This window comes from Antechinus flavipes, chromosome 2, assembly GCF_016432865.1.
Source record: "Antechinus flavipes isolate AdamAnt ecotype Samford, QLD, Australia chromosome 2, AdamAnt_v2, whole genome shotgun sequence".
Taxonomy (NCBI): domain Eukaryota; kingdom Metazoa; phylum Chordata; class Mammalia; order Dasyuromorphia; family Dasyuridae; genus Antechinus; species Antechinus flavipes.
The window spans coordinates 465,907,465-465,930,275 of record NC_067399.1 but is presented as its reverse complement, the minus strand read 5'-3'; the positions used below and the strand labels follow the sequence as shown (position 1 = coordinate 465,930,275).

At 34.9% G+C, this 22,811-nt stretch overlaps 1 protein-coding gene across 6 annotated transcripts in view; it reads left to right on the top strand.

Moving 5' to 3' along the window:
- The window catches only part of DENND1A (DENN domain containing 1A), a 687,683-nt gene that overhangs the window by 380,309 nt on the left and 284,563 nt on the right, over positions 1-22,811 (top strand). For all 6 annotated transcript variants that reach the window (XM_051979612.1, XM_051979615.1, XM_051979613.1 and 3 more), the window contains one exon: positions 15,961-16,006. In XM_051979612.1, the coding sequence (XP_051835572.1) occupies positions 15,961-16,006 (46 nt within the window). The remainder of the gene's footprint in view (positions 1-15,960; positions 16,007-22,811) is intronic.

The window sequence follows — 22,811 nt, the reverse complement described above, 5'->3', positions numbered from 1 at the left end:
GCACTAGCATAACAGAGCTTGTGGCTGCAGGGAAATAGGGTCCTAATCATAGTTCCAGAGTACTTGTGGTTGCTTACAAACTAGTGCATAGCACAGTAGAGTAGTAAACATATGTTTCTTTAGATAATACTACCTTGAAAGAGTCAAAAACTAATTGATCCCCAGAATTACCCTCTGAAAACAACTGTACAAAAAATCTGAAGCTTGGGACAGTGTCCCCTACACTTGGCTCCAACAGAGCCCTATGTTAGTGTAGAGTTAAAAGTCAAGAAGTAAGCTATGAAAGTGAGCAAATAAGAGGAAAAATATCTGCTATAGAAAGTTACTGTGGTAAAAGTTATAAAAATGTGATACCCTTTGATCTAGCAATATTACTACTGGGCTTATATCCCAAAGAGATATTAAAGAAGGGAAAGGGACACGTATGCACAAAAATGTTTGTGGCAGCCCTGTTTGTAGTGGCTAGAAACTGGAAATTGAATGGATGCCCATCAATTGGAGAATGGTTGAGTACATTGTGGTATATGAATGTTATGGAATATTATTGTTTTGTAAGAAATGACCAGCAGGATGATTTCAGAAAGGCCTGGAGAGACTTACATGAACTGATGCTGAGTGAAATGAGCAGAACCAGGAGATCATTATACATTTCAACAAAAATACTACATGAGGATCAATTCTGATGGACATGGCCATCCTCAGCAATGAGATGAACCAAATCAGTTCTAATTGACCAGTAATGAACAGAACCAGCTACGCCCAGGGAAAGAACACTGGGAAATGAATGTAGACCACAATATAGCATTTACACTCTTCCTTTTATTGTTTGCTTGCATTTTTGTTTTTCTTTCCAGGTTATTTTTACCTTCTTTCTAAATCTGATTTTTCTTATGTAGCAAGACAGCTGTATAAATATGTATACATATATTGTATTTAACATATACTTTAACATATTTAAAACATGTATGGGACTAACTGCTGTCTAGGGGAGGGGATGGAGAGAAGGAGGGAAAAAATTGGAACAGAAGTTTTTTCAAAGGTCAATGCTAAAAAATTACCCATGCATATGTTTTGTCAATAAAAAGCTATAATAAAAAAAAGAAAAGAAAAGAAAAGAAAAAGTTACTGTGGTGACAAGGAAAATCAAAACACATACTCAGAAGACAGTCAAAATTCCTGCATCTAAAGCCTCAAAAAAAAAAAAAAAATTGTCCTTAGACCATGGAAGAGCTCACAAAAGATTTTTAAAATTAAATCAGACAAGTTGAGGAAAAATTGGGAAGAGAAAAATGGTAGTGATACAAGAAAGTCATGAAAAAGACTCAACAGCTTGGTAAAGGAGGCAATGAAAAATAATACCTTAAAAAAACAGAATAGGCCAAACTGTAAATGAGAAACAAAAATCCAGTGAAGACAAGAATGCTTTGAAAAACAGAATTGGCCAAATGGGGAAAAAATCCACTGAATTCTTTTTCAAATGGAAAATATTCACTGAAGTGAAGGATTCCATAAAAATTAGAATTTGCCAAATGGAAAAGGAGATACAAAAACTCACTGAAGAAAATAATTCCTTAGAAGTTAGAATTGGGCAATTGAAAGCTAATGACTATGAGACATCAAGAAACAATGAAACTAAAACAGAAGAATGAAAAAAATAGAAGCCAGTGTGAAATATCTCATTGAAAAAGCAACTGACCTGGAAAAGAGATCCAAGAGAAATAATTTAAGAATTATTTGACTATTTGAAAATCATGATCAAAAAAAAAAAAGTAGATATCATCTTTCAAGAAATTATCAAAGAAATCTTGATATTCTAGAACCAGTATGTAAATAGATATTGAAAGAACCTTCTGATCAGTTTTTAAAAGAGATCCCAAAATGAAAACTCCCAGAAATACTACAGCCAAATTACAGACTTTGTAGATCAAGAGGAAAATATTTCAAGCAGAAAAAAAAAGAAGCAATTCAAATATCATGATCCTTCAGTCAGGATTACATAAGACTTAGCAACCTCCGTCTTATTCTGGAGTGCAAAAGAGCTATACTTACAGCCAATAATCACTTATCCAGCAAAACTGAATGTGTTTCTTCAGGAGAAAAAAAATGAATATTCAAAGAAATAGAGAACTCAAAATCATTCTTGGTGAAAACTCCAGAGTTGAATAGAAAATTTAACTTTCAAATGCAAGATGCAAAAGAAGCATAAAAAGGTAAAAAGGAAAGAGAAATCATAAGGGATTTAATAGGATTACCTTGTTTAAATTCCTACTTGGGAAAACTATATTTACAACACTAGAGCGAGAGACAGAGAGTGAGAAGATAGGATAATGGAAAATTTACACACACACACACACACACACACACACACATATTTGGTAATCATTATTGTGGAGAAAATGTTTAGAGTGAGTTTTTTTTTTAAATAAAGACTCCATTTCTCCAACATACAGAAAATGGAGTCAGATTAATAGAAATAAGAGCTATTCCTCAATTGATAAATAGTCAAAGGATATAAACAGAAAATTTTCAAAGTAATCAACTATATCTACAATCATATGAAAAATGCTTTAAATCACCATTGATGAGGGAAATCCAAATTAAAACAACTCTGAACTACTCACACCTATCAGATTGGCTAATATATGGGAAAATTAAAATGACATATTGAGGGAATATGGGAAAATTTAAACACTAATGTTATTGGGTGAAGTTTTATATTGATTCAGCCATTCTGGGGAGCAATTTGGAACTATGCCCCAAGGGCTTTAAAACAATGCATAACTCTTTGACTAAGCAATACCAGTTTTAGGTCCGTATCTCAAAGAAATAAAAACTCAAAAGGAAAAGAACTTATGTGTACAAAAACGTTTTTGGCAGCTCTTTCAGTAGTGGCAAAGTATTAAAAATTGAGCAGTTGTTCATTCACTGGGGGATGGCTAAACAAGTTGCTATATATGATTGTGATGAAATAATACTATTATGCTTTAAGAAATGATGAGCAGGATGCTCTCTGAAAAATGTGGAAAGACTCACATGAACTGATGCAAAATGAGATGAACAGAACCAAAAGAACATTGTACATAGTAGCAGCAATATTGTATGATGAACTACTATGAATAATTTAACTCAGCAATACAAGAATCAAAGATAATTCTGTAGGACTTATGATAAAAGATGTTTATCTTCAGAAAGAGAACTGATATCGTCTGAATCCAGAGCAAAGATCCTTTCCTTTACTTTCTTTATTTCTCTTTGAGATTTGTTTTGCTATTTGGGGGCGGGGGGGGGGAGGGTGAATAGGAGGTTGTGTTTTCTTTCACAGAATGACATACATGGAGATCTTTTTTTCATGATTATATATATATGATCCAGGGAGAGCTAAAGTCATTGCTTTCCTCATCTGTTCTCTGATTTTTACCTAGAAGAGGCTCTTGCTAAGGCAGCAGTGGATAGAGCACCAGCCCTGAAATCAGAAGGATCTGAGTTCAGATCTGGCCTCAGACATGTAACACTTCCTAGCTGTGTGACTCTGGGCAAGTCTCTTGACCCCAATTGCCTCAGCAAAAAAAGCTTCCCTGTGGCTATAAGCCCATACATCTCTTGACTTTGGAGATGTAGCAAATCCCCTGGTCACTATGCCTACAAGTCTTAGTAGTTCTCTTTACCTGTTAACTTCAACCAGGGTCCCACAAATCAGGGTTCACTCTAGAACTGCAACCCAACCCAGAACTGCTTTTAGAGAGTAGCGTTACCAGTCAGCACCAACTACACTTAGTAGCAGCCAACAGTCTCTTTTAATCTCTTTCTGACCAGTTATCTGACCCACTTACCATCTTTATGCTAACAGCTCAAAGAAGCTGCTGCTGTTGCCTAGTCACAAGCATCTTCAAGACCCGCCACTCTATCCCTGTCATAATCCAAACCAACTCCCACCCTAGGATCACAGACTTTTTCTGAACTCCAGTTATCTCAGGCTGGAAAAATCCTCACTCTGCAACTCTAAAATTTGATTATTTTAAAGTTGTTTATAGGAGAATGTTGGGAGAGTTCAGCTGGATTGCTGCCTATACTAAACCATCTTGGCTATGCCCTGTTTCTATTATTTTTAACTTCTCTTGTAAGAGAGGTCTTAGTCATGCTTCCTGAATTTTTCTAACTGTATCTTCTCCCATTAGACTCAGGAAGAATCAAAAGTGTTGACTATTTTAAACTTTAATGTTTTCCCTTGAGGTTTTCTTTCAGACATTCTGTGAAAATTATCCATTCATTCTTTTTCTACCCTCCAGACTGCTAGGAGTGCCTTATTAAAAAAAATCACATAAAGGAACTTGTGATAAGCCACTTACCCTATGCAAGTTACTTTAAGAAGCCACAAATTCTCTCTTCAAAGAGCACTGTCCACTCTATGACTCTTACTTTACTCAGTAAGTTCCAGTGAAATAGAATCAGAGCCAGAAGGGATCTTATAACATAAAATACTAGAATTGGAAAGAACTTTACAATTTAGAATATTAACAATATATAGGACCTTAGGATATTAGATTTTGAAGGATTCTTGCAATATAAAGCTATACAAATATCTGGAAAATGATTCACAATCATTTTTAATGATTTAAACCTTTACTAAGACTTTTGAGATACCCTGTATGATATATAGAATGTTAGTTTTGGAAGGGAAGAAGCAATCCCTCAACTTATCCTTATGCAGTTATAGTGACCCATATGTGTATGATGCTATTTACAGAAAAAATTCTTATCTTTCTATCATTTCAATCCACCCAATGTACTTAACACTTTAAAAAATCTCAAATAAGAAAGATATTCTTCAGTCCCTGGCTCTAGTCCTATATGACTTTGGGCAAGTCATTTCTCATTTGAAATGTAGGCTTTATTAATAAATTAATCACTTAAACATGTTCTGGATACCAAACACTGCTAGATGTTGGAAAAAGGGATACCTAAGCAAAATAGTTCCTGTCCTCTAGAAATTTACATTTAATCAGAGGAATCATGTACAGTAACTAGTACTCAATTCAGATCCTTTAATAACATAATCTCAGATAATTATAGATGACCTGAGAAATGATGCACTTCATCCTGCTCATCTTTACAATGGAGGAAACCAAAATCCAGAGAAATTAAATTATTTTGTCCTAAAAACAAAGTGGTGGCAGATCCAGAATTAAGGCCTGGTATATTCTAAGTCCCTGCTCAGGGCTTTTCCTTCCACAAAGGAGTGTCTTCTCTCAGTTGTGAATAATAAATTAAGGAAATGATAGAAGTATATTTACCAAATTGAAGTTTTGCTCATACCTCAGAGAAAACTTTGAAAAAATTTTATTTGATTTGTGGAATAAAACAAGCATTTCTATAACACACTACAATAAAAAAGAGAATTTCACATGAAACTGCAAATCCACTGTGTACAACTTCCTTTAAAGTACACAGCAAAGTTGTCATGTAAATTTCCTCCCCCTCCCCTTTTTTCTCCTCTCCCCCATTTTGCTCCAGAGATGTCTACCTACACAAATAGGTATATATCTATAGATTGTTCTTTTTTTTAAATTTCTTTCTTTGGATGGGGGTATCATCTTTTTTCATATGTCCTTTATAGTTATTTTCAGTATTTGTAATAGTCAAAATGACTTGTTTACTCAGTCATCCTCAAAACAGTATTTCTATCACTTTATACCATGTTCTCTTGGTATTGCTCATTTCACTCTTCATTATTTCATGCAAGTCTTTACAGCTTTTTCTAATATTTTTGAGCTCATCATTTCTTAAAGCACAGTAGTATTCTATCACAATCATATACTACACCTTGTCCAGCCATTCTCAGTTCCAAGTGAGTATTCGTCTTTCTTAGTGACTAGTGACTAATTTTGTTTAACTTCCAGCAACTCTGCTGTGTCTTAATTTTTTAGAGCCAATGTAATAATCATTTATAATTGAAGTATTGCTGTAAAATAGAACTGATCTGAAATTCTGTGCCATTTATTAGCTCTTTAGTTTCCTCTCTCACTATCTGTCTCTTTAATTGCCCGTTTGTCTGTCTGTCTCTGTCTCTGTCTCTGTCTCTGTCTCTGTCTCTGTCTCTGTCTCTTTCCTCTCAAGCAGTGTTTTCCTCATTTGTTAAATGAGAATGAAAATATTAAACTTTGGAACTCTTTGTCATGAGCAAAGTTCTCTGCAGAAAAAGAAGACTATCATCATGCCTAAAGGTATCCTGGTGATTGTTATGTTTGTTGCCACTTTCTCAATTCTTTTCCTTTGTACTATTGTAAACATGCTGGAACATATTCATATATCCATAAGATTTAGAACATTAAATCAGATAGTATTAGAGTTGAAAGAGACCTAAAAGTTTATTTAGTTCAATCTTCTCACTTTATAGATGAGGAAACTGAGACCCAGAGGGGAGAAGAGATTTCTAAGTTTTCTTGAGAATAGTAGAGTTTTAATTTAAAATTTGTTCCATTTCTGTGCAGAATTTAACCCTAAAAAAGGAAAAATATCAAATGACTTTTAAAACTTAAGACAGAACCTCTTACCATACTGGCATTTTCTTGAAAAATAAAGAAGAAATTTAAAGTTTATAGGATTCCCATTACTAATCAGTGTATTGTCATGAGAAATTGTGACTGAAAGATAGGACTGATAAAAATAATTTTTTGAATTGTTGTTATGCTAATGCCTCATTTTTTTGAGAAAGAAGAAGGTGGGGAGAATTTGTAAGATCTAATATTCTTAGACAGCTCTAAGCTAATATCTTTCTGGTAGGGCTATGTGTAGGGAAAGAGGGGATCAGTGTTTTCTGCCTTTGGTCTCTAGGTGGCTTTATTTTATGTATTTGAATTGCCATATTCCTTTATTTTACCTGACTCTCTTCCAATTAGTAGCTGCCCACCTTGAGGGAACATAATTAAGAGGTCTCTAGTTAGCTGCAAGGAAAAGAATTAAATAAATTGTAAAAACAGTTATAATGAATGGGCAATACATGCCCATTAAGAAACCTGCAATATCCATATTCATGCGTACTCATTTCTAATCAGAGCCCTGTTCTTTAGTGCTTATAATCATAGTGGTAGAGTTTGAGGAAGCCTTAGAACATAGAATGGATGGAACTGAAAAGGGCCTTCAAACATGAAATACTCGAGCTGAAAGAATCTATAGCACATAGAATATTAGAATAGGACACAATATATTAGTGCTAGCAGCAGCACAAACACTGAAAATGTTAGAAAATAGAATGTTAGGTTTTGAGAGTTTTAAAGCATATAGTGTCAGGAACAGGATATCAGAATCAAAAAGAATTTTAGAAATTCTCTAGGCCTTTCCTTTACAGATGGCCACCCTGAGGCTCCAAGGTCATACAGGTAGTTAAGTGACTAACCTGGGCCAGGAATGAATCTAGTTTTGTTGATCATTCTTCTGAAATTGTATAACAATGGTAAAGGTGTGCACAAATTATATATAATCTTTATCTCAATCTCTGTTCAATCTGATACTTTAGAGCCAGATATTATAAGTGGGTCATTCTGAGAATGCTGAACTGTACAAAAGTCTAACTCAGAGACAGTTCGTCAATATGAGATTCATTTAAAAAAAAAAGGGGGGGATTCAAAACCTTTCATTATTTATAAGGTTTCTTTTATTTGCTTATTTGAGATTGTGATTTCATTGGTATAAGGATCTTTCCTGGAAGGAAACTCTTAATACAGATAAACAATTCTGCAATTTATTATGTTAGAGAATTACTTCTGGCCTTATTTAACAGGTGAAGTAACTTGCCCAGGGTCAGTTATTAAATCCAGAGACTGGATTTGAAACTTGATCATCTTGATTTGAAACATGAGCTCTTTGACTTCTTGGCAATCTGTTAGAATATAGGGTTTGGAGGATGGCATCCTAGAATGTTAGAAATGGAAGAGATCCCAGAGTCATCAAGTTCAACTTCTCTGCACATCTCTCCATCTTCTTCTCACCTACAGATATCTTTTTTTTAAAATTTTTATCAAAATCACACTGATTAGAAGAGGGGATCTTGTGATTCTTAAGAATATTATATATTGTTATTGGGTTACTTGTCATTAAGGGTGAGGGATAGGGAAAGGAGGTAAAATTTGGAACACAAGGTTATACCAGGATTAATGTTGAAAAATCATCCTAGCATATGTTTTGAAAATAAAAAGCTTTAGGGGAAGCTAGGTGTCACAGTGGACCTGCCCTGAAGTCAAGAGGACCTGAATTCAAATGTGGCCTCAGACATGTAATACTTCCTAGCTGTGTGTCCCTGGGCAAGTCACTTAACCCCCATTGCCTCAACAACAACAACAACAACAACAACATTTAAATTAAATTAAAAATAAAATAAAAATCTTTAATAATTAAAAAAAAACTATATATTGTTTAAAAAAAAAGATAGGAAGTATGAGATATAGAAGGATAATCAGCTTCAGGGCCAGCATGATTCAGATATTCAGTCTACCTCTGACACATATTACCTTTATTAGTCAGGTAACCCTTAGCAAATCACTTAACTTCTTAGTGTCTCTAGACTATTCTCTATCAGTAGAGGTTGCATAGTAATTGCTGGTCTGCATTAGTTAAGGCAGTTAACTTAAGGGAAACTCCCTACACTAATGAAACCAAACAAATTCAAATTTAAAATAAGATACTCAGAGACTGTGAACCTAAGGCATCATTCCATTATAATGATAACTAATTTTTATGTAGCACTTCAAGGTTTTCAAAAATTTTTTGCCAACATTAACTCTTTTGATTCCTGTAGCAAGCCTGGTAGGGTGCAATTATTATTTTCTCTATTTTATAGACGAGGAAGGTGAGATTCTCAAAAACTAAGTATCCCATCTTCACATATATTGCAAAAAGTAACTAAGCATGAACATGATACCAGATCATCTGAGTCTGTGTCTGGTGCTCTATCACAATGCCATTCTGCAATACTCTCTCTTCCTTCCCCCCCCCCACCCCCCTCCCCATCGCCCCAGGGCATTTACTCATAACTATGACATTGGGCAAATCACTTTGCATCTTTGGAGATTATTAATTTAAGCTTAGTTTAAAACTTCATTAAGTAACTAATCATTAGAATGATCCACCTTAACTCCAAAGAATTCATGATATAAAATGCTGTCTACCTCCAGATGGAGAACTGATGGACTCAGAGTACAGGTTAAAGCATATTACTTTGCTTTTTTTTTTTGTTTTTTTTGTTTTGTTTTGTTTTTTCTTTTTTGGCTTTTATTAGTTTTAGAATATCACTCATGTAGAAATATATTTTGTATGACTCTCTATATGCAATGGATACAATATTTCTTGCCAAGAAGTATGTGAGGCCAGATTTAAATTCATGAAAACTAGTCTTCCTAACTTCAGGCCCAGCATTCTATTCACTAGGCCAACTAGGTGCCCAAAATCTGTGAAATGGATGTCAAAGCCCCAAAATCTTTAGGTTACATAAGGCAACAGTGACAGGGGACTGCAGAGCATAGAAACATAAGGCCAGAGAATCTTTGCAAGAAAAAGTTAGGACAGATGGCAAGGTCTGTTTGTCTTCCATCTTATCAGAAGGAATAGACCTGTAAGCTACCATCTCAGCCAAAGCTTTATGAGAAGCTAAGCAGCCAAAAAAAAAAGGGGGGGAGGAGGAGGTGGGGGTAGAGAGAAGGCAAGAATGAAATAAGGTACCTCAGAGGGATCTCAGTTCTCTCAGATATGTTTTAAGACAACCAATAGCTAATGGAAAAGAAGTGGGTAAGGGAGGGGGCTAAGATAACTCCAGTAGTGGGGACTTTCTCACTACCATTCTAGTATCTTTAATAGTTCACAATGAATGGTTCCCAAAGAAGAATCACTTGAAAGAATCTGGGGATATTTAGCCTCAAGAGGAGATAGCTAGCTATCCTTTAAGTGTTTGGAGTGCTGTCAAATAGAAGAAAGATTAGATTTGTTCTCCTTGGGCTCAAGAAGGAGAATTAGAAACAATGGTTGAAAGTGACAGAGGCTGATTTTGGCTCAACGAAAAGGAAAAACTTCTGTTTAATTGGAATGGTCTCCTTGGGAAATAGTGTATTTCTCTTTTCTAAAGATCATGTAGTAGAGGCTAAATGACTTATCAGAAGTATCAGAGAGAGAATCTCCTTGTTCAGATACATACAGATTAGACTAGATGGCTTCTGAGGTCCCTTCTAGTTATGAAATAATTGCCAAGTCCTCTGTAAACTTAAGTTAGTATTTTTTCTTGGTATTGTTATATGAATATACACAGAAATTATTCAAGTTTGTATTTGCAATATGCTATAGATTACAAAGTAGGTTCTTGGTTTCTGTATGTTTGCAGAGAATTTGTAATAGGTTAAAAAAAATCTGTGGTTTAGTGGGGAAATGATGACAGTATAGAAAGTAATTGCTTAAATTTACATTTGTACAATACATAAAGCTATTGTGTTGTGGAGAGTAAATAATGTGTGTTAAATATATTCTAAATATAGAGCTGTTACAGCCCTAATGATACTTGGAGAAGAAATTGCTTTTCCATGATAGGCCATAATGACTCCTTGGAAAAATTATTGTACTTAAATAATGCATGTTTAATATGCCTAAAATGTGTAATCGATTTTGTATCTGGTGACTTCTTAGTATTTTGTATCTTCTTATTATTTCTAATGATTTCATTTCTTCATTGTTTTTAAACAAACTTGGTTTTGTAAGAAGATAAAAACATATGGTATTAGAATCTCCATATTTCAAATTTTATAATTCTCTAAGAATCTCTCAGAGCCTAGATTATTAGGACATAGAATGTTAAAACTGAGTATTGGAACACAGATAGTCACCTGGACATTTGTTATAGGCTATTGATTGGTTTCTGTTGTTCCTCTTTCCCCTTTCCAATTCATTCTCCCCAACAAAGTGATTTTCCTAAAACGTGAATTTAACCATATTCTTTTTCTCTTCAGCAAACTCCAATGGTTTCCTATTTTCTCTGGGACCAAAAGCAAACTCTTTTTTTTGGCATCTAAATCCCTTCACAAAACCTGGTTTCAAGTCACCTTTCCAGATTTATGAGACTTTATTGTCCTTCATTTTTCTACACACCAGCCAAGCTGGCTTCTTTGCTCTTCCCTTGTTCATCATTGCACTTGTTACTAGCTTGCCCTCCAGGCATGGAGTATATTTCTTACTCACTTCCACTTCTTAAACCACTTAGTTTCTTTAAAACTTTTATGCCACATGACACCTTTCCTGATCTCTCCACAGCTGTTGGGACCTTTCCCTGTTTTTTGTTTGTTTACTAGATAGCTTCTTTTTTCTTACAGTGTACTTATACAATTTGTCCCTCTTGCATAAGTTAATATGTAAGTTATTTAAGGGTAAAAGATAATTGCATTTTTACCATGTGTCCTCATTACCTAACATAATAACTAATACATCCTAGGAATTTCCTAAATGTTTTTTGATTAAGGTTACTGACTCATCCTGTCAATTAGATGAGAAAACTTAGGCCAAGAGAGATTACATGACTTGTCCAGAGTCAAACAACATATTCATATAAGCTTCATACATTCTAAGTGCTTTCTTCTCACTGCATTGATCTCTCCTTTTAGGAGAAAAATCTTAATCACTTGGAAGACTGTTACTTCTAGATTTTTAATTATTCTTTTCTTTTTAAAATCCATTTTCATAGACGAAATCAATTTGATAAGCTAATTTTTTTCCTTTGACATGTTTATTAAAACTCACCATTGTTGGCTTACTTTTCAGCTAAATATGAAATATAGAGAAATTGATGGAGCAGGGTTGATTATTATAGATTTGGGAAATTCTTACACTGACTGGCAGGCTGTTTCTAGACAGTAATAATTTGCCCCTGTTCTGGAATTCCACTCTTTTCTTGCTTCCTTTCATTATATTAGCCAAGGTTCTGCGAGATGAGACATTTGCAGTCTTAAGACTTCCTGCCGGGGGTTCAGACTTTGTATTTCTGACATTGAAGCTGTCGTGTTCCTGAAGCTACTTAATTAGAAACACATTCGTTACACAGTATGCTGGGGAGAGCTTGGACAGCAGAGCCCAGTCACACAAGCAAGTTTCAGCATTTGTACAACTGGCATCTTAAAATAATGGTTTATGCTTTAAGAGGAAAAATAAAATATATCGTCAGACAATAAATACTTTGTCCCTGGAAGGCCTCCATTAGAGAAGAAGTTGAATGTGTACAGGAAAAAAAAAAGTTAGATGTTATTTGCTTCATTAAAAGTTTTTTAAAATTATATAAAAAAGAAAAAATCCAGTTAGTATATGATTCTTTTCTATTGCTCTGAAGAAAAAAAATCTCCCAGCACATTCTGGGAGAATGATTCCCAATCAGAGGGGATTCATAAGGGTACTGTTTCCATCCTCTTGAAATACTGATGTAGAAATTTGTAGACTTTGGCTGAAAAGGGTATTTTATACTCTGAATAGGATTTTTTTTTTTTGGTCGTGACATTTAATTTATTATTTAAGGGGTCCAGGTTGTATTTGTTTCTGGTAAAGACTTGTTTGTTATCTTTGTGTAGCTGCTAATTGATGCTATTTAGATAATAACAGTAACAGCTCCCATCTTTGCAGTTCTTTACAGCTTACAGAATTCTTTCCTCCCAATTTGATAGATGAAGAAACCAGAGCTCAGAATAATAATAATAATGACTCCCCTTGTTGTAACATTTTATAAATCATCTCTTGCCACACCTCCTGTGGAAGATGTTGAACAAAGAATATTCTTTTTCCATTTTACAAATGAGGAAATTGAGGCTAAGATTAATAATGGTTCCCGTTTCAGTAACATTTTACAGCCTAAATACCTTCCTAACAATATTCCTGTGAAGTTTGTATTATAAGTATTATTATTTCAATTTACATTTGGGTAAACTGAAAATAATTGATGTGACTTGTGGGAAACTAGGCTTCATTGTGGTGCTCTTTTTTCTACATTATTGTTGCTTTATTAGTATTATTAAGTATTCAGTATTCTTATGATAGCAACATAGAATAAACACCTAGTTTTTTATGATTAAAAGTTTTCATGTCTGATCTTTGCAGGTATTTGTGGTTATTGCCCTCAAACAGTGATCACTCATTTTTGAAATCTTGTTGCAGAAAATATAAGTTTGACGTAGATCAAATTTTAGGGTGAGATTGTTTCTGGAAATGGATTAAGATTAAGAAAAACTTTGGCAATAGATCTCCATGCCTTTCTCTCCTCTTAAGGTACAAATTTCAGCTTGAAGTACAAATCCCAACTCTTTTACTCTCTGTATGATCTTGGACTAGTAACTTTCTAAGAAAACAATTTAAAGTCTCTGGATCTCAATTTCTCTATTTGAAAATTATAAGATTGACTTGATTTTCTCTAAGGGCCCTTCAGACTTTCTAACTTTTGTTTTGTGTTCTTAAGGTCCTTTCCAATAGTCTATATGGTAATGTCTCTTCCAATTATAACAATTAATGTTTTAAGGTTTCTTTTGTTCTCTAACTTTTTGTATTCTGTATTGTGATTTTTAGCAATTGAACAAACATTTATTAAGTGCTTTTTGTGACTAGAAATTCCTTCTAACACTGATGATTCTTATGAACCCAGAAGATAACCCATGGTAAGAACTCTTGCCTGGGGCTGTTGAATGAGTATGTTCACCTGTGTGCAACTATCCAGGCAATATTTCAGCTCCAAATGGGCAATGAACATTCCATATTCAACACAGATTTACTGAACATTGAACATGTGCCAGACATTATGGCACATATTTGCACAATGACTACAAAGATGAAAACAACTCAATTTCTGCCTTTAAAGAGCATGCAATCACTCAGTTAAGCATCTATTTTGAGCAGTCACTGTGCTAAGAGCTGAGGCTACAAAAAGAAACAAAAGCTCAAAGAACTTACAATATATAATAGGGGAAACATGGAAACAAATATAGACTAAACAATTTATATACAGAATAAATAGGAAAGGCAATAAAAACTAAGAGAAGTTGAGAAAGGCTTCCAGTAAAAGATGAGATTTCAGTCGGAACTTAAAAGGAAACCAAAGAAGTCAGGAAATAGAATGAAGAAGGCATTCCAGGCATGGGGGACAGCCAGAAAAAATGCCTGGAGCTAAAAGATGAAGTGTCTTGTTCATGGACTGATCAGAAGATCTGTGTCTTTGGACTAAAAAGTATGAGGGAAAAGGGCAGAAGGACAGGGAATAGGGTCAAAGAAGACTAGGAAGGTAGGAGAAGGCTAAGTTGTGAAGGGCTTTGGATGCCAAATAGAAATTTTTCTTTTAATTTGATCTGTAGGATTATAAGAAGCCACTGGAGTTTTTTGAGTTGAAGATTAGAGTGATATGAATGAACTTATACTTTAGAAAAATCATTTTAGTGGCTGTCTAGAGAATGGATAGGAATGAGTAGAGCCTGGAGGCATTCTGGCCCATCTGCAGGCTGTTACAACAGTCAAGGTGTAAGATGATAAGGGCCTATATTAGAATAGTGACATGAAGAGGAGCATGATTGAAAGATGTTGCAAAGATGAAATTAAAAGATCTTGGAACATTAGATATGAAAGTTGAAGGATAATGAAGAGTCGAGGAAAACTGCTAAGTTGTAAGCCCAAGGTACTGTGAGGATAATGGTGCCCTGTATGGTAATAGGAAAGGTAGAGGCCAAGGAGTTTTAAGGAGAATGATAATGAATTAACTGTTAAACATGTAGAGTTTAAGATACCTACTGGACATCCAGTTTGAGATGAAGGTGTGAGACTTTAGATCAGAAGTGAATTGGGAGTAGTATAGGTAGAAATGAAAATCATCAGCATAGAGATAATAATTAAATATACAAGATCTAATGAGATCATCAAATGAAGGAGGAGGAAGAAAGAAGAGAACCCAAGACCAAACAACTTTGTGGGACAAAGTTACAAATATTTGAAATTAGAGGATATGATCTGAATGAGGACGCAGCAAATGAGACAGAGAAGCAGTCAGATAAATAGGAAGAGAATCATGAAAAAGTATTGTCCCCAAAGTCTAGGAAGAATTTGATGTTGAGGAAAGAGTCATCAAAAATGTCAGAGGCTGCTGAGAGGTCCAGGCGATTTGCCAATTAAAAGATTACTGGTGATTCTGAAGAGAGCAGTTTCAGTGGAATGATAAGATCAGAAACCTGATTGTAAATGGGTGAGAAGAGAGTGAGAGGAGGGAAGGGCAGAGGAATGGATGGAAGGTCAACTGAGAGTCTTATAAAGAAATGGGTAAAGTCACTTTGTCTCTCTGGAATTGTTTCCTTATCTATAAAACAAGAGGGTTGGATCTAACCACCTCAAATTTTCTAACCAAAACATTCCTTTTGGTTTACTCAGCTATAGAATGTAGTGATCCAAAGACACACAATTAGCTGTGCTTCACATTAGATCACAGTGCACAAAGGCACAAGGGCAATCATAGATAGAAAGTCTGAAGGGCCCTTAGCGAACATCAAGTCCAATCTTATAATATCATGCATAGATATGCATGATAGGGCATATCATATCTAAAAGAGAGAAGCATGCATGTTTAGGGTTAGGGTTGAGAAAGTAGTACATAGGCAGGAATTCAAAGAAACAGTTGTAGAAGGAATAACCCTTTCCTCATTTTAGATTGTTGTTAATTCCTGCATTTCAAGACTCGTTATTCAACTGCCATTTTTATTATAGGCCTGTGCTATCATTCCCAGGCTGAAAACATTTTGAAAATCCCTGTGAAGCTTCTCAGCTCGGGAACATAATGTCATATTAGGATTTTTGTTGTGAAAGAAAATGTAACTGTGCATACGTTTATTAAAACAGTTTTTCTGCAAATATTTAACCGTCTGTAATTTTCAGGCGGATGCAACAGACATTAAAACAGCTGTTTGTCTTTGTTTCTCTTCACAGTGCTCCCATGCCCTACCTCATAGGAATACATTTAAGTCTAATGGAGGTAAGTTGGCTTGCTTTCTCCTGAAATTTCTTGCTCTGTGGTTTGGTTTCCTCCTGTTTCTGCATGGCATTAGAATAGACTGGGTATCTGTATTCACAGTTTAACATATGGGGATTCGTACAAGCAACACCTCAGGCTCTTTCCCCCTCCTTTGCTAACAAAGCTGAGCATTCAACTAAGATTTCTTCTCACTAGGTTATTATTTTCAAGATCTTTCATTCAGATGGGAGATCATATATTTTCCCAGGTTACTGAGGGCAGAAAAGGTCTTAAGAAAATAAAGGAATATTCTAAGCTTTGGAAAAATATTGGTCCACCTGCCTATCCTATAGTATCCTATTGTAACAGCTTCTGTGTGTTCCTATTGTAGCCCAATGCTTGACTTTTCCACCAAGAGCATAGAGCTATTGACTTTCAGAGCTGGGAGGAACTTAGAAAATCAGTCTTAAAGTGCTCAAAGTAAAGTAACCTTAGGATGGTGAGGATCTGAACAGTCCTAGCAGCTGCAGTATAACCAAAAGCATTTCAAACTTGGATTGAGAAGAATGGGTTCTCATCTCTACTCAACTACATGTTTAGAAAGATATAACAACCCATCTGATCTATTCCCTTCATTTTTGAGATAAGAAAATTATGGACAAGGGAAGTTAAATTTCTTGCCAAGGGTTCAATAAATTGACCGAGTCAGGATTCAAACTCACCACCTGTCATTCTAGTGTGCTTTCCATCTCTTCATATGGCTTCTTAGCTTCTGCACTTGTATCATTCAGGCAAAGGCAGTGCATGCCTATGGAGTTTTGCTGTATATAATCTATGAGAGCAAAGCCCTGAGCTTGCCTTTTTTCAAAGAGGAGATTAGCTTTTGGGGGAGGGGAGAATAGGAACTGCTTCTCTCAGTGGTAAAGCTTTTCTTGTCTTGAAGGAAATGTAGCCTCTTCTTTTCTGTTCAATTCACTCTAGGTCGACTGGGACCACCTGCTTCTTCACTATTTGTTGCACACAGTGCTATTGTGCTTACAAAACGAAAAGAGTTGGTTATAGGAAAACCTGTTGGTTTGACATTGAGAATCTCAATCAAAATAGACCATTAAAAATCTGCTCCAATTTCTAAGTTGACAGGCTGGCCATGTGGCTCCTACATTCTGTTAACTCTGCCTTTCTGTCATCACCCAACCCTGGGTACATAAAGTATAAGGTTTTTGGACTCTCACAGATTATTTGTTTAAACTGTATTGTGTTGAACTTTTTTTTTCTTTTCCATCTTTTGTCTTATAAAAGCTGAGGTGAAATCAAAACTATGGTAAAAGAGCACCTTTGAAAATTAGAATGAGAAATAATATTAAAAATTAAAGCATTAAAAAGTTACCTCTGATCATAAGATTTGGAGTTCAATGAGATCTTTGAGTTCATCTAATTCAACTCCTTCATTTTCCAAATGAAAACTCATGCAGATAGATTGATGTGACCTATTTATGATTACATAGACAGTAAATAAGGAGAACTGCCAACTGACTTTGACTCCAAATCTAGTGTTCTTTCTACTACACATTGCTGTTCCATGGAATTTCAGAACTGAAAGAAACCTCAGAGATCATCTAGGGTAACCCTTAACTGAACAAGATTTCCCTCTTTATTTTCCCAGGAAATGGTTAACTGGGTTTTGCTTAGAAGACATACACCAATGAACAACTCATTGTAGCCAAAGGAGCCCATTCTGTTTGTGGGCAGATCTAATTATTCAATTATTAAGCTGAAATCTGCTTCCTTAAAACTTGCTAAACACAGTGATCCAAATTCTATCATTGGAACCAAAAGTAATTTTAATCTTTCTGTTGCAGGACAGCTTTTAAGATAACTGAAAATAAATAACCTGTCTCTAAGCAAGCCTTTTAAACAGGCAGCATGGTATAGTAGGAAAAGCCTTTGGACTAATCTATAGACTTGTCATACATTACAAAATGTGTGTACTTGGAAAAGTAACATGTCCTGTTTCTCTGGCTTACATTGCTTCATTTGTAAAATGAGGGAGTAACATTATGATCTTTATCATCCTTAAAATAAGCTCTATTTATAACCTGTGATTCTCTTTATAACCCTCTAGATTCTGGCTTCAGCTATTTCTTTAATTTCATATTATCTCCTGCTTTTACACACTTAAAGTTCCAGCTAAAGTCAACTCCTACCTAGGTGTTATCAGATGCAATGTCTTTGTATATGTCTGGACTCTAACTCCACACCCCTCAGTGCCGTTTTCCATCCTCCAAAGCCCAGCTCAGATTGCTGCCTCCTTTGGAGAACCTTCCGAATGTTTCCATTTGGAGTTGAATTCTCTCCATTCCCTGAAACTTTATACATTGTAGTTGTTATACATGTATTTCATGGGTTTGGTTGTATTAGCTAAGCTTCTTGAGGACAAGGGACCACACTTTTTTTTTATTTTGGTATATAATCTAGCATCACCATTCATTGTATAGGTGCTTGGTAAATGGTTATTAAATGAATGAATAAAGGTTTTTGTTGCTATTCTCCAGAAAGCAGAAAGAGAGGATACATTCTTTCTTACACTGTCATTCTCACTAGCAATTCAGCAAAGGATTTAAAAAAGACTTATTTTTGACTGTCTTGTTAATTCTTCTCAAAAGCTATAGGCACCTTATTATGCCTTTGCATATGTGCCAGAATTTTTTAAACTTCAAATGAATGTGGCAGATGTTCATAAAAGTTTAGAAAAAGCTAAACCATGAGGAGACTTTTTAACCATTTTTATGACTCCCCAAATTGTTGTTCAGAGTGAAATATGAATTGTGATTTCTTATTACTTGAAAATAGATAAAATGAGGGAGGGGCTTTATTATTAACCTAGTGAATATTTTTAATATGAAATAATATTACCCTAGATAACAGCTAGGTGGTGTAGTGAATAGAGCAATGTACTTGGAATCAGAAAAACTTGATTTCACATTCTGCCTCAGACATTTAATTGTTTATTACCCTAAACAAATCACCTCATCTCTGTCTTAGTTTGCTGATTTATAAAATGGGGATAATAATAGCAACTACCTTTTAGGACCAAATTAGATGAAAAATGCAAAGCACTTTCCATACCTCACATAATTATAAAAATGTTAGGTGTTTATTACTGTTACCTTAAAGAGTTAGTACTTCTAGTAAGCCTCATTTTCCTCTCTTGACTAAGTTCCAGAAATGCAATTAGCCAGGCCTTTCTTTCTTTCCCATTTTCATAGAATGTCATTCATCTATAGAACATAGAATGTTATGGCTAGACAGCATCTTAGAACAAAAAATATGGAATCATCGGTTTGCTTTGTTTTACTTATCCCCAGAAGGCAGAATTAGGAGCTAAGGGAGGATGTTGCAGAGGTAGATTAGGTTTGCTATAAGGGAAAAAACTTCCTAACCATAAGAACAGTCCAAAAGGGAAGGAACTACTTCAGAGGGTCATCAGTTGAAGATCTTCCAATTGAGGCTGAATGACCAAAGAATTCCTATTCAAATATGTAATGGACTAGGTAACCTTTGAAGTCTGTTCCAATTCTGATTGATTGAATACTCTGACCTTTAAGGTCACTCTAACATTCTGTGCTTTGTGTTCTTATATTCTATATTTTAGGTGTCTTCTAGCTCTGATAGTCTGTTTTAAAGTTCTTTTCTTTTTGTTGTTTCTAATATCCTGTTTTTGAGGCCCCTTCTAGTTCCAGAATTTTGTGTTCCATGATGATATATTCCCTCAGGTCCCTTTTATTTCTAAGATATGTGCAAAATACATGTAATTCCCTCAATTTGGCATTCTGAAATCAGTTCAAATGGTCTTTTTGATACTGAGAAGGTGGGAGTTTTTATTAAAGGTTTTATTCTTGGGTATTAAAGTACTATATTCATTCTCTCTACCCTTTCTTTCTTACCTTTCTTACTTATATTATGGTTTTTATATATCTACCCCAACTGGAATATTTGAATTTGGCTTTTTGCATTAACCTATTCTTAGCAATAGTGGGTGTAGGAGGTACATACAGGGACAAAAACCCAGGGTCTTTCAGTGCTCCCAAGAAGAATATCATTAATCCCACAGGGTTCTCTGAATAAATTGGTCTCTTTCCCACCACTAATTATAAGATTGTGTTTAAAGCTGAGAGTTCATGTAAATCTAAGTTTGTAGAATAGACACCTAATTGTATTTAATGGATATGAAATACAGTGAGTAGAGTTTGATTGCAGTAGGTCTGTAACCTCATCAATGTGGGTGCTCTATCCAATGGTACAGGTCCTAATCTGACCAGACCTCCTCTTATTGCATAACACCTGTTTGTATCTTTCTCATCAGTTCCATGTGGGGGCCTTTTCCATCTATTCATATTGTGGGATAACCAATGGAGCATATGGGCTCCTCCCCTGTTATCCTTTGCTCTCCCTACATGACTGTCTCATCTTTTTGGATGACTACACATTTCTTTGATGATACTTTTTATACCATTTCTGTGCAGTTCTTTGATGATAATATGATGCAGCTTCTTAGCACTACAATGTTATCTCTTCATTTCCAATTAAGTGATTTGCAAGGTTGCAAGGTTGGTATTCTGTGACTCACAGTATATACTCTCACAAGAATATTGATGTTTAGAGGGTAAATCTTTATCTCAGGAAGAAACTTAGGATCATTAAAAAAAAAAAAAAAAAACCTAGAATAATAGGATCTCAAAGTATAAAAAAAGCCTTTGGCTAGTGCAACTCCTGCTTAAGCAAGAATTTCTTCCACTATTGTTCTGCCAAATAGCCACATAATATCAGAATCAAAACCTTCAGTGAAGACAAATTCATTATCTTTTCCTGTAGCCTTTGTTTCTTTTGGACTACTAGGAATTTTTCCCCTAGTATAAAGCTGAAATCTTCCCATCTATAATTTATAGCCATTGCTGTTAAGTTATATATTCTGATTCCAAAAAACAGGTCTAATCCCTTTTTCCTATAGGTCTTTCAAATATTTAGAGACAGCAATTATGTCTCACCTGGGTCTTCTCTTCTTTAGAAAGTTATTGGTTTGTTGTTATCCAGTTGTTTCACTTATATGCAACTCTTTATGACCCCATTGAGGGTTTCCTGATAAAAATTCTGGGGTGGTTGGCCCTTTCCTTCTCCAGTTCACTTCACAGATAAGAAACTGGGGCAAATAGGGTGAATGACTTGCTCAGGGTCACCTAGCTAATATGTGTGTGTGGCCAGATTTGAATTCAGGAAGAGAATTTTTCTAGACTCCAAGCCTGGTATTTAGTGCACTGTGCTAGCTTGCTGCTCTAAATTAAACATCCCTGGTTCCTTTAGTGGTTGCTTTATTAAAGGTTTTTATTCTTGGGTGTTCAAGTACTATAGTCTTTCCCTCTACCCTTTTTTTCTTACCTTTCTTTTCATTCTCTTACCTTTCTCAGAGAGCATATTTCTGCCCTTTCACAATTCTGCTACCATTCTCTGCATTTGCTCAGGGTTTGTTCCCTGTGCAACCTTACACAAGTCACCTCTTTGGGACCTGTTCTCTTTATCACAGAAATGAAAGTATGACTAAATGAACTTTGTAGCCCTCTGAGTTGGCAATCTAAGATATATATAATCTTATATACCTTTGAGCTAGGGAATATAATTTGTCTCTGCCTGTGACCTAGCTTTCAGTGTGTCTCACTCAGCAAAAATTTGTTAATCACCTACTGTGTGCAGAGAGCTCTATCCTAGATGTTGGTGAAATACAGTTTAAAATATATCTATATTGCCATTTTACAACTGCTAATACAGTAGATTAAATTATATACACAGATAACTATAATATACAGTATATAATAATTAAAGAAATGCAAAACAAAGTTCTTTGTGAGGTCCAAGGGGTAAGGTCGTTACCAACTTGAGATGATCAAGGATGACTTCCTGAAGGAATTGGCAAGGCCTGGCAGAAAAGTTACAATGATCAGTTATTAACGACAAAGAAAGCAACATTTTTTAGTCACTCAAAAATACTAATTTTTCTGTCAAATGAGCCAGCATTGCTAAACTAGATGCCTTTTTCTCTTTTTTAATGTCAAGAATCTTTAGTTCTTTTTGTTGGATTATAAGGTTTTTTTAATATTTATTTTTTAAATAGTTTGAGAATGAGTGAACAAAACCCTTCCATTTAAACCCTTCCATTTTTTTTCCTCCAGTTTTTCTTCTTAGCAGGTCTTCACAGCTAGATATTGGTAAATTACAATTCCTGTTAGCAAATGCTTGGATTAATTTAAAATACAAAATAATTGTGTTCAGGTAGAAATTGCACTTTTCATATGGGTTCTTAGAATAGCTGGGGAATTGTAGGCAGTGTGAATATACTTAGCAGCCCCTATCCAATAATGCTCTATTTGTCATTTATGTTGTAGGGTCATTTATATTAGAGGTATCATGAAGTAGTAGGAAGAACCATTGGAACTAGACCCAGATGATACTGGGTATATAACATTAAAAAGAACTCCCATTACCTGTAAAATGAGGATTATAATTCTGTACTATTCATATGTCAATTATTGTGCTATTTATTAAGAACATATGACAAACAGAATTATAATAAGGAAAATCTTTTTTTAATTAAAACAATTTATTTGAAGTAACAAAAATTTGCCTTCTTTCCATCTTACTTCTCACCCTTGCCCTGTCTCCCACCTTTGAAAAAGAATGAAAAAATCCTTGTAGGTTATATGTATAGTTTAGCATAACAAATTCCCATAGTTGGGCATGTTTTTTATATATATATACACATACACACACTCTGAGT